Below are 16503 nucleotides of genomic sequence, written 5' to 3' on the forward strand. Positions count from 1 at the left end.
TGAAGAGCTGCTGATGCAAAGCTGTGCCTTCGCAGCCAGAGCCGACAGCAGGGTGAAGCCTTTGGCGTCCTGGTCATGCGTTCTTACCGGTGATGTTTAAAGAAGGGATGAATATGTGGATATTTTGTGCAGAATAAAATCCTAGCATTTGATTTCCACTGAAATTGGGTGATAACAGCTTTCAATGTCACCTATGAAAAGTGTTATTATGGGGTATGCAGTAATGAGGAGGTACTGGGTTTATAGTAAGCAATAATATGCAATCTGAAAGCATATGGGCTGCTTCTGCTTGACTAAAGAAATCCTTAACCTGTCTTGCTGGTAATCTCCAAGTGACAGATGAAACTAATTAAGACAATATCTTATTAAGAAAAATATGGCAACGTGGAAGTATTCTAGCGTATCAAAATACGCTTGTTCTTGGAGTGTGATGAAAAAGGAGATGCTGTTCAGTTCCGCTTTGGGGACTTTGGGAAAGGAAAGTGCATGCAAACATCTCTTAGATATCGATCCCCCGGGTTGGAAAAGCTCTGAGCACCTGTATGGCAGCTTAGTTCACTGATAACGGATCTGCTTTATATAGATGTACTTTCAGTTCCTTTGGCACTCTTGTAAAACGCTGTAAGAATGACTGTTAAATTTTTGCTAACGAACCCGGGGTTTTAAGAAGATTGCTTCAGTTGGCTTTATCCATGAAAAGTGCTTAAGTATTGGGTGTGTCCTGTTAAAGTAGGCGCGCATATCAGCCTCAGTCTGATTCTCTGAATTCAAGGTAAATGTATACCTTAGGTTTAAGCAGCAAACATTTGCAAATGCCCATGTGTGTATTTTCTGCCAGCCTGTTTTGATTTCATATAAACAAAAGGCATTGCCATGTAATGAGGTTTGCCTTCAAAGTTTACCACCATTTTGTATTTTCCTGTTTTTCTTCCTACTATTTTAACATGGGTCCTTAAAGCATGGCTCTAGTTCTATGATCTCTCATATCAAAGTAACAAAATTTTAATTGGCCAATGCCCATTACTGGATTTATTTTCTTGATATAGCTTTTGACTGGGGAATTAATTTTGAAATAATCAATATTTTGATTTGAAACTGACTTTTTCCTGATTCTGAAGATAAGGTGATACTTGTGATGGTGCTTTGTGAGCACTGTGTGTGATTTGTATTTTGCTTCCTACTACAGGTAATGTAGCTGGTGGTGGCAATGACTATAAGTCGTCATTTCAGAGCACAGTTCATTACCCAGATACAATACTGGAATCTTTCAGCTGTGTAAAATGTCAAGGAGCTTTGTTCAAACATCAGATTGGTTTCAAAACATACTATTTATTATGGAAACTGGAGAAATGCAAATTTGCCCAAGTATCTGTTGACATTTGAACTGCTGAAAATCTTTCCATTTTGATACTTCAGTTAATATTTTAACTATTTCTTAATGTATATTTAATATGTTTGGAAATGCCTGAATGCTTAACTCCTTTTAATCCTCATTCACCCATATCTTTTAAATTGTTTTGTTTGCTAAAGTTGAACTTCTATTGAAATTGGTGCTCTTTGAGGTTTGAGAAGTTGGTCTCAGTTATAAAGCAGATCTGGCTGATGTCTTTTGGGGAAAAACATTTAAAACGTCCCGAAAGAGTTTAATTTATCTGGGTTTTTTTGAAGGTGTGTGCTTTCCTGATTCAGCTTTTAAACAGAAAGTTGTCGTTTTTAGGTAGTATTTACCTGTAAAATGATGGCAGTACATTTTTTCATAATAGGATTTTCTGACACATCACCAATTACTCAAAAAGTTTTAAATAACAATCTGTCCGAACTTTGTTGAACTGTAGTAGCTGAAACGCCTGATGGTACTCAGGTTTCATCTAATAATGTTTTTCATTTAATACTGAGAAACCAGGTTTTCAAGATGATGTGTTGAAGCAAGTTCAGGCAAAAACAACTTCAGTAACACAAGTGGATCTTGTACCCGTTGCTATTTAGTCTTCTCTGTTTCATCCTCAGGCAGGCAAACACTGAGGTTGTGATTTGACTACATGTGAATTTAAATGGCTTAATAAATATACACAAAAATACTGTCATTACTCCACTAATATGTCTGATGTGCTCTGGATTTCATTTTCAGTGTTGTTAAGTGTTAGACTGGTATATTAAATGGTAGAACTGTCATTGGTAACTTAGTTTCTCCATTTCTTCTGGAACATGTTGGAAAGCATTTTGCATATATTACCGTGCACTGTGTCCATTATTTAAAGTGTCAGCTATAATTTCTAATGAAAAATTAACCTGTGTGGATGCCAGCCGCTGTTTGGTTCAGTACAAACAACTCTGAGTGGCTGTCTCCGTCTGGGCTGGTGTCCCTGCAGATCCGTGCCCTTTCAAAAGCAAAAGAAGTCTTTTCATCGCCTCTTTTAGGTCTACTGAGACAACAAAGCTTGAATTTGAGCTTCCAGTTAATCATGTAATTTGTTAAAACACATAATCAGCCAGAGGCCACTGCCTTTGACTTTATCTAGTTGGTTTTTGTAGACAGAGTGATAGAAGGAACAATTACATCGTTAGCGTGGAACTGATTTTGTTGCTGTAAGGCTGCATGAATATGAATTTGTGTGTTGGCTTACAGAAGGATACTTCAAAGTGATTTTCAACATGCTGGTTTTTTCTTTCTGGCATAGTGAAACGCAGTGTAGAGAACATTATTTTGTTTAAGGCATACTGGAGCATGTTCCCTGGCCTGGGGGAGGAGCAAGGGAAGGCCAGCAGTTTAGAACTTTTTCCAAGGAAGTTTGTTATGTTTGGTTTTTTTTTAAAAAAAAAAAATTCCCTGGTATTAGTTTTCCTCCTTGTTTTTCCTCTTTACAACACTAGTAGTTTACTGACATTCACATACTTCTATAGACGAGTTTGAATTACCTTCTCTCTCCAGATCTTTGCAGTCAATAAACAGTATCACATTGGTGAATCTGAAAACTAAGTGGCAATTATTGCCTGTTGGTACACCCAAAATATATTTCATGTAGACATTTGAGTAATGCTCTCAAAATATTTCATTTATTTTACCTGTCACTTGCTGGGACTCCTATTGGAACACTCCTCCAGGGTCTGCATGGATACTAAGCATACACCCTGCATGACATGTTCGTGCTGGTGGCAGTTTGTAGGTGTTCCAAGAAACAGCTATTGCACATCATGAAATGGCCTGTTGCTCTTCAAGTATCAATCATCCTTTTTACATTTTTACCAGGAGCAGATAATTTTACAAAGGAGGATCTTGGCAGAGTTTATCTGAAATGTCCTTCAACTACAAAGGTTGCCCAGGGAGGTTGTGGCTGCCCCATCCCTGGCGGTGCTTAAGGCCAGGCTGGATGGGCCTTGGGCAGCCTGATTTAGCGGGATGTCCCTGCCCATGGCAGGGGATTGGAACTAGATGATCTTTAAGGTCCTTTCCAACCCAAACTATACTATGATACGAAACATGCTTTTAGTTTCAGAATTATGAAAAATGGATGGATATCTGAAATTATTTTCATAATAGGTTTAATTTTTTTCACTATTGTGGTATAAATCCAGATGAATGGAAATAGATGCAATAATGCTTTTAATAATGGAGATCATGGATATATACATGTAATAAAACCACATAACCGATTTCATGGCAATGTTGTAAATATGGCAAATAATGCATGTCTTTCAGCATCTGTACTAAGTTTTGATCAATTACTACAGTGTATGTTGCGAAACATTTCTGTTATTTTAGTAGCCTTTTTTCTCATCGGTTGTTGCTTCAAAGCGTATTAAATATATGTATATATGTCTTATATGCATTCATTTAGCTTTTAACTGTACCCTTTTTGCTCCATTTTCTTGTTGGGCAGCCACAGCCTCCTGTATGTGGTTTCTATACGCTGTGACACAGAATGGAAAGTTAGAAGTACGGGAGCTTTGTGATTTATATGGGGATGGTTTCCCTTGTATGGAGAGCAGCTATATTTTGATACACCTGATAGACTGATTTGGCATATACTTTGGCCCATTCTGATGGCTTCCTGAGTACGAAGTGCTCCGTGTTTCTGCTTTGTAACCCTAGTGCCCAGTGCTCAGTCTAGAGGTGCGTGAGCAATACCCGTGTGAATCAATGCTGCTGTTCTGCTGCTGTACCCAAAGGTGTCTATGGCATCTCACTGCTCATTTTATCTGATTTTCCTGTAAAATGATGTACAAAGAAATTCTCTCATCTCTTGGGTGAGTTGGTAGAGGAAAGCAAAGACGGGTTCCAGCACAAAATGCTATTCCGAGAGCCTGATTTGAGTTCCAGACACCTCTTGCCTTAAAGCAGAGAGAGGTCCCAGCAGAAATGTGTCCCCCTGACTGAGCAGTATTTCTGTATCTCGACTGAATAGTATTCTTATTCTCGAAGGTGCAAAGCGAAATTACAAGGAACAACAGAAAACCAATTTCAGCAGATAAAAAATGGACTGTTTCTGAGCAACTGTGATTCTCTTCTGTTTTTTCCCTTTGATTGGAAGGTCATTGCGGATTTGCCAGCAATTTGTGCCAGAATACTGAAGTATTGAACAATTGTGTGAAGAAAAAAAATCAAGAGAGAGAAGTCTAGTGAGTGAAACAGAATAAAATCTCTTAAATTTTGTTCCTTGTCCACAAAAAAAAGGGGGTGATTTTTTCCAAGGTACTTCAATGTTCAATTAGAACAAGACCTAAGTGACAACTGGAAGGTTATGCAGTGTGCAAGAAATGTAGCTCAGAGAAAGAAATGACAGTGCAGGCTGTTAAGAAAAACAGAAGTCTCGTGCTGTGGGCTTTCTGGGTGGATAAAAACACATCATGCTGTGTAACACTCTCCCCAAAAATGAGATTGCAAAAATACCAGGAATGTGTTGTGATGATCTGGGAACAAAGGAGTGGAAAACAGAGGTAAGAGGTCAGCCAGTAATAAAGCAAAATCAGATATGTTCTTTGAATTGTAAGGGCAAAACTGAAAAGCTTTGAGAACAGGGAGAAAAATCTTTATAAACATTCTCACAAACAAACGAGAGCTGGGTGTATCACTCGGACAGAGCAGAAGGAAAGCTAGTTATGAAGAAAGCGGTGTGCCTTATACTCCATTCTTCTTCAGTTCTGCATTTACTCCTTCTTTTCTAAAGAGTAAAGAGTGCCTTTTTATTCCCATCAAAATACAAGAGATGTCTCAGTGGTGCAGTTCTGGGACCTCTGGTTTGCAGACCCAGTTATCGATAGCCTTCATCACTCTTGAATTCACTGTGTTTCAAAAGGTGGTAATTTACTAACAGGGTGTGGGATCGGCACTGTGCATGAATGCTACCCACAGACTACAAGAGTGAAATGATTAGGATTAGGACTAAGCAAAGATCTTTAAGTACTGGTAGAAGGTTTGCATGGAAAGGAAAAACATTGTGAGAAGTAATAGCAGCCTGCTGCCATTTCTTGCTGTTAGTTTATGTCCAAGTAATTTTGGTTTTGAGAAAATGTTTCCATTATTTTCAGCCTTGTGTGAACCAAGGGCTCTGACTTGTTCTAGTAGAGGACAACCCTATGAATTTTGGCTAGCACCCTCTCGGGCAGCTTCAAGGGATAAGACTGAAAGAGTGAGAATTCTGTGCTTTGAAATGCATTGATGGGAAAGTTACATTCCTGTTAAGTGTGATGCATTTTATGTTAATAAACAAAGATCATTAACTGAAGACTGAAGTGCTGCCAATCCTGAATCTTTTATGAGCAATAAATTCTCATTAAGAATCCTGTAGGGAAATGCATGTCTTTTCAAAAGAATTTCCACAGCACATCATCTCCAAGTGACAAATCTCCAGAGAGAAAATAGATAGGAGCAACCAGTGATTGGGGGATTTGTTAGGTCAACTCCCAAGTCCTTTACAATAAGAAAACCTTCTTTGCTTGTTTCTTTCTTTGGTTTTCATCTTTCGAGATCTTCTTAGGTCCAGGCTTAGTGGAAAAAAGAGAATTCCCTTTTAGCTAGAAATGGCTGAAGGGGTTCAGGATTCACAGCTATTTCTGTTTGGGTCACAATCCAGATAATTGTTCATATATGAGGAGATTCTTCTGCATTCCAAATATTTTTTGAAAAACCAAAACCTCACACAAGTAACCAGTGTAATAAAAGTGGTATAAATCTGTGTACTGTAAGGATCAAGTACTTCAAATAATAAAGAATATCCCAACCAGAAACACAAGGATTGAGAGTCCATCTATCCTAGGAGATCGCTTGAGCCAACTTAAACATGAACAGCAAAACGCCAAGTAAGAACTTAGACACTCATAAGCTCAAAGACATTGCTAGGAGCAACTAAACTGAGGATAAACAGCTACAGTTTCAGTGATGGCGATGCGGTGCCCGACCCACAACAGTAGGCTGGTTTTGAAGCTGGACTAGAGTAGAAGTGCTGAATGACATGTTGAAGAAAGGCAAGATGTGAAAAGTACCCTTGCACGTCCTGGCTTCTTTCTAGTCTTTGCTCTAGCTCTTCTTTCTTGAGGGTGCATTGAAAAATAACCTTTTGATGCCTGTGTGGAGAAGGCGGCTGCATTCACGTCGCTGCTGTTGCTTGTTTCAGTGAGTTGCTGAAATCAAAATCTGACTCTTTTGAAAGTGGCATCTGTCTTAGCAGCACCTCCCTTGTGTTGGCGACTGTGGTGTTGCCAGGCTCACGTCAGCTCCACTGAACAGCCAAATGTCACCAGCTTTGGTACATGCAGCGATCAGAACAGGTGTATGTGGGGATCAGGACCAAAAAAAACATCTTGGGGGCATGCGAAATGAAGAGTGGCAGTTGTATGTGTTTGAAATAAGAGGGCTAAAAGTTGGTGGCTTAAACTGTTGTCTTTCTCTCATGGGCCGAAGTGCCACGTAGTGGTGACCCTGTGCTTCTTTCGTTACCCACTTTGAACCAGCTGCACTGTTGAGCTGAACTGGAAGGTGTTTAGCAACCTGTCTTACTGTCCCGTTTAAAGAAGTGGCGGTCCTCAACCATGTTTTGCTATGGGAAGGATTTAGTGACAGAAGGGCTTTCCCTTCTGTCGGTGTAAAATTTCCTTATCCCACCGATGAGTACTGGAGAAGGTCATAAGAATGATGCAGTTGCTCTCAGGATGCTGTCTAAAAACATAAAACCTACTATTTTGTTTTGATTAGAGAAGTGCAAACTGTATACTTTGTATTGTGAAAAACATTCTCAGGAAGAATTTGGTGTCGTTTCAGAGCATTTTAGGGCTTTTGTTAAACAGATGCTTTCATTTGTGTAAGATATTTTAAAGTAGCACCTGAAAAGCAATCATTTTTTTAGTAAGGGATGAGGATCTGTGTGCAACACCTGCTTATATTATAATTTAAGGTGGGTTTTGCGGAATTAATATTCCAAATTGATTTCTGTTTCTCCTTTTCTTCTTTTTTTCCTGTTTGAACGTTGAAGTTATCCATGATGTTGTCTCTCAGAACTTGGCAGCTTGCCCAATCATACAAATTCCCACTGTATGCTTCTTGGATTGCAGCATATTGATAGAAATAATACAGCATTGAATGCAAATATTACTGTTATGTAACATTAAAATTGATAAATCGGTCACATCAAGAAATTATAAACTGCAACAGTGAATTTTTCAAATGGCTTTTGCTAGATATTTTCTGGTGTAGATTGCAGAACAGAGACAATAAGGTTTATGGTTAATGTTTCACTTTTGATAGCAACAGTTTGACAGATTGGGATCTCATTTATTTCTGGTAGTGTGTTTTAGTAGTTTATGGTATATATTGAATCAATAGGTTTGAACAGGGAGCAAATCTGCACAGAATTAGGCCCTGCTAAAACTTCAGCTGTGCTTTTCGATACATGCAAGGCTTATATAATGGTTGGACTGTTTAATTTATAATGTGAAAAATTCTACCTTAGATGTGTTTCAGGGTTCAGTACTGTAGTCCGGTCTTTCTCGGCACTTAGAAGTTCAATGTTTTATGTGTGGTGTTGCAGTAAAGTTGACAGCCAGGTGTAACTCCCTTGCCTGCTGCAGGTTATTTTGTGCTCAAGCTGATTTTTAAAATAGCTCTTTAAGTATCTCTCACTGCTATCTGCAGACTTTAGAGATTACTAGGAAAATGTTACTTTTTTGTCCTCCGTTTCTGCGTTTCATAACGAAATTTGACTTTCTTTTCCTACCTATTTTCTTTTTCCACCTGGAATCTCAGCACAAAAGAAGGGCTTCAGAGGAATAAATCTGAAAAGGCATTGCAACTAAATGCATTATGTGGTGAATAATGGTCATAAGTGAGATGTTCCAGGAGATTTGTTAAATGATTGCTTGGTATAATTCACAATTATCCTGATTATTTGGCATCGTATCATGCCGACATTAATCTTTTATCCTACAACTGAATTGGTGCATTGTGGGGAAGGAATCACATTGTTTTGCCTATTTTTTTTCTTAATCAGGAAACTGCATTGCTTGTGATGGTTGGTACTGTCTCCGTGTCTTGTCAAGGAAATGAAAGGGGGGTTGGTGGCTCTATTTATTGTCATTCTGATTATTTAGCAGTTACTAATGAACATTATTTAAAAAAAATTGCTGTTCACGTGCCAGCTTTTCTGCATTACCAAGGTTAAAAACCATCACAAAGCTTGAGAGAAAACAACCCCACATTTTAAACCTCCATAACAATGTCTGATACTGTTGGCCAAAATCAGTACAGAATTTGTGAGGTGGGCTGTGTTGTGGAGGCAGCACCGGTCGTGGAAGGAGACTCCCTACACCAGCATAAAAAGATACGTGTAATGTTGTCTGAAATACCCGTGAATTGTTAAAGTGTGCAGTCTTGCATCCATAATTCTAGTGCTGAAAACAATAAATGTCAATAAAGATATAAAGATTAGCAATGTGTGAGAAGGTGGTTCTGTTGAAAACACATCGCTGTCTGTCCTCATGGTCATGCTTAGGACAGAATTACTGTGCTCAAGTGCCCAGCAGACCTCGGCTGCCACGCTGGGAGAGTAATTTGTCATGAAAACAATCCCGTCATAATCTGCCATGGACTCTCCTGATAACCTTTCCACTTCCAGTTTCTCTGTCACGGCTCTGCCCCTCTTTCCTAGCCAAAGGCAACCTTTTTGCTTTTCTAACGAAGGCTCTGCCCGCACTCTGTTTCTCTCTTTGCCTTCTCCTCTCTGACGAGGGATGTGACTCAGCCCTGCATTATTGCATGATCTTCCTCCGTGGTATTTCTTTGGTATTTGGTGTCTGGTTTGGATGCTTCTGGAAAGTAACTAGATGATCTTCTTTGAACTTCCAGTTCAGATTTCATATACATTAAAATCCACTGGAAATTGTGCAGGAGCCCCTGGGGATAGACAATATATATTTTAGATTAGAGTAAGAATTAATGTGTGGTGGGTTTTTTTTCCTTAGAAGTTAGTGTCACTCAAAGAAAATACAGTTTAAGTAAGTTATTATCTGTTTTGCTTGCCTGCATTTGGGAGTATCATGTCCCATAGAAGAGAATTTTCACGTAAATGATGGGTTTTGTATGCTTATCTTTTATTCAGAAATGAATGCACGTAAGTTAGCAATAAAGAGGAGCCTGTGCTTTGCTGGTGGCTCATCCTATCTATTCTGCTTCTGCTTGACAGCATTAGTGCTTTCATTATTGCGACTCCAGTCTTTGCAATTATTGTAAAAATAATTAAATAAAGCTTGTACATTACTGAGCTTTAAATTTGCAATGAATATTTCTTTGCTAGATGACTCTTTTATTGCTAGATCTAGTTAAACCATTGCAACTGTAAAAGACCAGTTTCAAAATGCACAGGGCGCTGACATTTATAAAGCCCCAAATGCCTTCATTGTTCGTGATCTTCAGCAGGAAGGAAGGTTGCAGCATTGCTAAACACTGCGATCTCAATAGGAGCTGAAAGAGGCACATTAGTTCACTGCAGCCATTCCACCCTCAGCTGTTCCCTTGTCAGATCTCATATACTCAACGGGGTCAAACCTGGTCAGCATTCGGATTGGAAACCTCCCTGTAAAACCAGGAGGTGGAGGAAGCCGGGTTTGTGGCTCTCTGCACGGACTAGTGCCCTGCCCCTAGGTGTTGGCACCGTGCTGGAATATGGGTTTAATGGATTTTAGTGGTGTTTTTTCTCGTTCATTTCAAAAACAATGCTGTGGCTATAAGTTATAATGGGGGCATGGAGGAAGTTACAGAGAAATTATTTTGATAGGTCATAGAGTCATAGAATGATGGGGAAATTTGAGTCATAGACCCATAGAATGTCCTGAGTTGGAAGGGATCCCCAAGGATCATCGAGTCCAACTCCTGTCCCTGCATCGGACAACCCCAACATCCACACCATGTGTCTGAGGGCATTGTCCAAATGCTTGCTGAGTATTGTCAGCCTTGGCTCCATGACTGCTTCCCTGGGGAGCTGTTCCAGTGCTCCACCACCCTCTGGGTGAAGAACCTTTTCCTAATATCCAAGCTAAACCTTCCATGGCACATCTCCCTGCCATTCCCTTGGGTCCTATGATTGGTCACTAGAGAGAAGAGATCAGCACCTGCTCCTCCTCCTCCCCTTGTGAGGAAGCTGTAGACCACAATGAGGTCTCTCCTCAGTCTCCTCTCCTCCAGGCGGAACAGACCAAGTGACTTTAGCCATCCCACATATGACTTCCTCTCTAAACCCTTCACCAACTTCGAGGTGCTCCTCTGGACGCTCTCCAGTAGCTTCGTATCCTTTATATACTGTGGTGCACATAGTACCCGAGGTGGGGCCGCACCAGAGCAGAGCAGAACAGGACAACCACCTTCCAGCTGGCAATGCCATGCTTGATGCAGATCTCAGGACACGGTTTGCCCTCTTGCCTGCCAGGGCACACTGTTGGCTCATGGTCAAGTGGTTCCAAGACACAGTGGTTAGGGTCACCTTGAAAATTCAGTTTCTGAGACTGTCTGTGCCATTTTTATGCTTTTCTGCATGAAAAAAGAAAAAATTTATTCACCTTCTGAATCTCACAGCAAAAGCATGGAGTGGGAAACTTGGAACTTCCCTGCTCCAAAGCAACCTGCGGAAGATACAGAAGGACTCGCTGACATATTGAACAGGTACAGTTGGACTCGATGATCTCAAAGATCCTTTCCAACCAGACGATTCTGTGATTCTATGACTTGCCCGCCTTTACCCCTGTGGACTGGGAGAAGTTCAAGCAGCAGAGTTTTGTGGTGAAGCCCTGAGCTGCATGCGTTAGCTGTCGCTGCCGTGTGATACAGGTTTTTTGGTCTGGTAGTTGAATGAGCCTAACTAATGGGAAAAGGAGATTCCAAGGAGAAGTTGTAGTTTAAGCGAAGTTTAGAATTCACAAGATTATTTAGCACGTTTATGTTTTTCTTGGGCTAAATTGGGCTTTCCTCAAACTGTTGGTTTTTTTTAGAAAAAGCTTCTGCAATATCTCCTAGTGATATTGAGACTTGAAATGTATCTTTCTTCCATCCACACAGTGAATGCTTGTGTGCTTGGTTCCATCTGGAAAGGATATAATTGAATCCTTGTTTGGCTCCTTTAATTATCTCTTTGCAACGTCCTTGGCTGGGAATTCTGCCACTTACAATGCAAATATTCAAACTTAAGAGCATAAACTGTGCTTTTGAAGAGCATTTTTGTAAACCTTTTATCATTTGGTGGCTTTTCAAAAGCGAGCATGAAAACTTCTCAATGAACATGTTTTAATTTTTTAAATCCTTAGAGAAGATTTTGTTTTCTTGCAGGTTTGCTGTAGTTGCTAATTAACTTTGTTAATTAATCATGCCATAGGAATGAAACACCCTTGATTAAAATAAATAAAACCACATAGCAACAAAGTAATGCTACTGATTTTTCCTATTTGAGAGCAAAGATTAAAACAACAAGATTAACTGTGAAATGCATGTCAAATGTTCTTTGCATTTGAAACATTTGAAAAGCTAAAGCAGCTAAAAGCTTATTATTTTTGCAGCTCAGTTGTGTAAAATGCCTATTAGATTGTAACACCATGTTTAAAAATGGGGGCTGAGGATAGTCACTAGAGGTAGTGTCGTAAACAAAGGTGCCTGAGATGGTGAGTAGTAACCAACAGGTTTATTTGGATCTGCTTAGATGTGAAGGTCCTCATTCTGTCTTGTCATGTATCTTATATGAAAACTTCCAAGGCTGTAGATTTGTATTAAAAGCTTTTAGCTCCTAACAGGCTTTTGACACCATTTCTCACCCATAATACTGGCATATGTTTGTGCAGAGGTGGTGGGAAATGGCTCACTGCAGGCATTAGGCCAAGCGCATCAGAACTGAAGCTTCTTGGAATGATCTTGGTGGTGACTGTGGTCCAGAGGCACGTGGAGCCTTTGCTGTGCATTCTGCCTGGATGAATGTCGATCTGCGGAGGTCTGGCTGTGAATGCATGGCTCCTTCGCCTGGAGAATGCAGGCAGGAGGGAGAAGGTGCCCATCTATGCTTTTCTTTTCTGGGAAAATTGTTAAGGAAGCCCCTTCCTGAATCTCACCCAGCCCGGCAAGACCTGGCCTCCTGGTTAGGTGCAGCTCTCTTTGCAGATGGAACTTGAATGGAATTTACTCTGATGAAATTCCAGAATTGTGGACCTGATTCCATGTTGGAGAGAGGAAAGTGGGAGTATTCCTCCTGTAGGAGGAATAACAAAATAAATCTCTGCAGACCACTAGCAGGAAGTATATTGAGGAGTAATTTGTGGGGTCTTTTGTTTGTTTCTCTCTCCCTCCTGCCTGCATCTTTTCTCAAAATCTCTTTAGGCACTTGTTTTGCAATTAAAGTCACACCCCCCCCAAAGAGTATACTCGCTTTTTCCACTAAAACATATTAGGGCACTGAAGCGGTGCAAAAATGCAACGGGCTATTTCCAGTAGACGAACTATGTCCTTAAAATAGGATTAACCAGTTCTGTAATTTGCCTGTGATATTATCTGAACAGGGAAGAGGAAGGGCGGTACACGACTTGTAGAAGCTGTTTTTAGGACACTCATGTTAAGGCTGTCAATGCTGAACTAATGCCACTTCTCAGTTGTCAGTAACTTTGCAGATGTGCAAAAGAGGATCTTGAGATCATGCTGGAGTCGCACAAATGCAACTTTCCCAGGGTTGTGGCTGTATCGTCATTAGGTTTTGCCAATATTCAGTGGTTTCAACATTGCATAGATTTATCAATCACAATATTAGCAATGCTTAGTTAATGCAATAACCATGCTCGCAGGATACCACCAGCCGGCTGCATGGAGGGTGTTATGGGGTGCAGCAGGCAAGTGGGAACACTTCACTCTTAGGAATCCTTAATTGAAATGCAAGGTCTGCTACTGAAATTGAGAGGGGGGACTGGCTTAGTGCCCCAAGCGTGTGTTGAGCTGGCAGGTACGTGCAGATCTTCCTTCCTCAGCAGAAACAGTTCCTGAGAAATGGTTGAAAGGCTGCTTTTATTGCAAGATCAGGAATAAAACATCATAGAGCTTTTAGCTTTTTATGCTGGATGGGAGTGACCCAGTCAATGACAGGGGAGGTTACGGAGCCTAGGGAAACTGTTGGTCGCCGGGTCCTCCCTCACCCCCGGCTGGGCACCTTTGCAGGTGTTTGGGGTGACAGGAGTTTCCAGCTTCTGCTCTTCTCTGCAGTGAGACAGCTGGGAGATGCGTCTCTGCATTTTCAAGGCTTTGTACTTCACTGCAGTGCACAGCAGAAAGGTTTTCTTTCCTGAACTCAGGAAAGCCAGGCGGCATGGCCAGTGGACTTGCGGCTGGAACCCTTCGTGGGCAGCGTGGAGCCAGTCCTGCTGCTGGCAGCCCACTGCCTTCTCTCACAGCCCTGAGCCATTAGTGCTCTTATGTTTTTGTTGTGCCGAGTAATCACTAAGGCAGAGGTTTTAAATATCTCAGGTAAGTGCCAGGATGCTGCAATGAGACAGTTCAGGTCTTGTTTTCCAATTACACCAACTAGAATTTACTCACAACATGAGTAAATGGAAAATTTCAAGCCTGATAATGGATATATTCTGATTTAAATATCTTTTTGCTGGAAGTTTTCAAAGTTGACCATCTTTTTAAAATAATATATTAATCTGCAAATTCATGTTTTGTTGTTTACTGATGAATTGATGTGCTGGTAAATTCCTCTGACGTTTCTGCAGGGTGCTTCCCCTTAAAAAATAGATACTCTTTGAAAATAGCCTATTTGAAAAAGTGTCTTTATTTTTCTTAAATCCTTTTTAAATTATAGTAGGTTGCTTAAGTTTCCTTTATTCTGTAAAGTATTTTCTGCTTCGCTGAGTTTTAAGAGCAAATTCTTCTCTTCTTGTACCTCTCCTGCAGTGGTTGGTTTCTGTACCACCTTCCACTGTCTAGGTTTTGCAGTTCACATACTTGGTATCTGCTGCATTTTCCCAGTCCATACATGGTGAAAAACTTTCCTTTTCTACCTATACTGAAACCCTACTTTCATTCCTGTTTTACAGCTTTCCAGGTGAAATTGTGTTGTGAGCACCAAATCCGTAATTAAGCAAATAAATTGCTACTTGAGGCAAGACAAACATTTAGGTAAAGATCTTATATGAAAACAAGGCTAATTAAAAAAAGTAATCAATTTAGTAGTTACAAAATGCCGCACAGTATGTTTAGGAATAGAATAGATTTTTAAAATTTCACTTTTATGCATAAATTTATTGATAATCTGTCAGCCGTCCAACTTGTGTTGCTGTAGTACAGAACAAAGCTGATGTGCAAGGCTATAGGAAAATAAATGACACGATCTGATGTGCACAGTCTGTTTCCATTTCGCCAGCATGATGAGCTACTTTGTTGTTTGAATGGAGCAAATGATGTTTAGATTCCATTGATTTATTGACAGTTCTGTCAAACTGCCTGAATATTACAGAGGAGCCTGGTGAGGAGAGGAGGATCTGCCGGGAGAGTTATCTGAGCAATGTGCAGGAATGCCACCCCAACGGGCAAGCATTGTGTTCTCCCCGCCAGTGAAAAATGAACTGCTACTCACACATTTTTCTTTCCACAGGGAGAAGCTGTCTGTGGCTCGGCTGCAGCGGGAAGTTGCACAAAGTAAGAGTGAAGGAGCAATGGTAAGCTGCAGCAGCTCGCTGCTTTAGGATACTTGTCTTACTACTTCAGGCCTTAGGTGTGTTTTGTCTCACTGAGGATGCTCACCAGAGCAGTAAGGATGTCTTGGACAAAGTGATGGGTTGCCAACAATGTATTCATAGTTCTGAAGAAACTCAAGGCTCTATCTTGGCTTCCTTCGAAGAGTTGCAGTAGAGAAAAGCTGTTTCTATTTCCCTGCTGGTGGTGCTTACAGGAATTGGAAGCAAGGCAAGCACGGAAAGGCAATTTCAGATCAAAATATCTCGATTTATTTGCCTGTTAAATCTTAGCTAACTGCACAAAAATGGTAGAATACAAACATAGAAGCTTAAAGAAGCCCTCAGTCTGATGATTTTGTAAATCATATAATGCCCCTTGTATCTTCCTTTTTCATGTAGCAATTTATGAGATTAGGCTTGCGAGCAAAAGTTGAAATGGCAGACTTTTGGTTAACCACAAATCTCAATTTATAGAGTGTCTTATCTCTTCAAAACAATTTTCTTTAGGAGCCAACATGTGCGAGTGTGCTTAATTACTTAATATCTAAGGAACTCTTCCCATCTGTTAAGGAGTTTGTTTGTCCCTGTCTTCAGATAAAATGTCTCGGGCTTCCCTAGGATAAAAGCAGACATTCAAAATCCTTAAGCCCCAGATCAGTCCCCTTGCACATGCTCATGAAGCTGCTGATGATTTGAGTGAGTTACATAGTTGACTGCAAGAAGATTTGGCCCAAAGTTTGTTTAACTTAGTGGGGAGAAGCTGTAGATGGTCTGTGGGGAGTGAATGCTCTGTTAGCTGTATGACGCAGGATCCTTTAAATCCCACCTGCCTCCAATGAGTGCATTTTATAAATCATTGTTAGCGATTAACACAAGGAAATGAGATCTGGAGGGATGCAAAGGGTGGGTAGGAGACACCAGCTCTGAATCTGTTGCTCTCATCATGGCCACACGCAGATCCAGCAGAGCCAGGGGTGCTTTGTTGGGGGCTGTGCTGGGACAGGGGCTTCTGGACTCTGCATGCCTTCTTGTGAAGGGAAGGAGACAAGTGGGGCTTGTGCAGGCAGATGCTGCTGATTTGCCCCTAATCCCTGCTACGTGCCCAGTTTGGTTGTGGGAGCTGTTGCCCTCTCCCATCCTAACACCACTCCCGGTGTACCTGCCCTTGGGTCTGCAGTGTGGCTGGGCTGGCTGCCAGAAGACTCGGAGTCGGAGTTTAAGCAGTCGGGAAGACTGGCCACTGGGTAATGTTGAGTATATTGGGGCAGAAATCCTGGAGGAAGCAAGGAACAAGCTTTATCAAGTTAAGCTGCCGTCCGT

At 40.8% G+C, this 16503-nt stretch overlaps 1 protein-coding gene across 5 annotated transcripts in view; it reads left to right on the forward strand.

Moving 5' to 3' along the window:
* NCKAP5 (NCK associated protein 5) overlaps positions 1–16503 on the forward strand; it is a 426805-nt gene that overhangs the window by 191750 nt on the left and 218552 nt on the right. For 2 of the 5 annotated variants that reach the window (XM_054069949.1, XM_054069951.1), the window contains exons 1-2: positions 13903–13969; positions 15102–15145. In XM_054069949.1, the coding sequence (XP_053925924.1) occupies positions 13918–13969; positions 15102–15145 (96 nt within the window). In that variant the 5' untranslated portion in view covers positions 13903–13917. Of the gene's footprint in view, positions 1–13902; positions 13970–15101; positions 15166–16503 lie in introns of those variants that run through there. The other 3 variants (XM_054069952.1, XM_054069955.1, XM_054069950.1) reach the window with 3 other exon arrangements.

This window comes from Cuculus canorus, chromosome 6, assembly GCF_017976375.1.
Source record: "Cuculus canorus isolate bCucCan1 chromosome 6, bCucCan1.pri, whole genome shotgun sequence".
NCBI classification, from domain to species: Eukaryota; Metazoa; Chordata; class Aves; order Cuculiformes; family Cuculidae; genus Cuculus; species Cuculus canorus.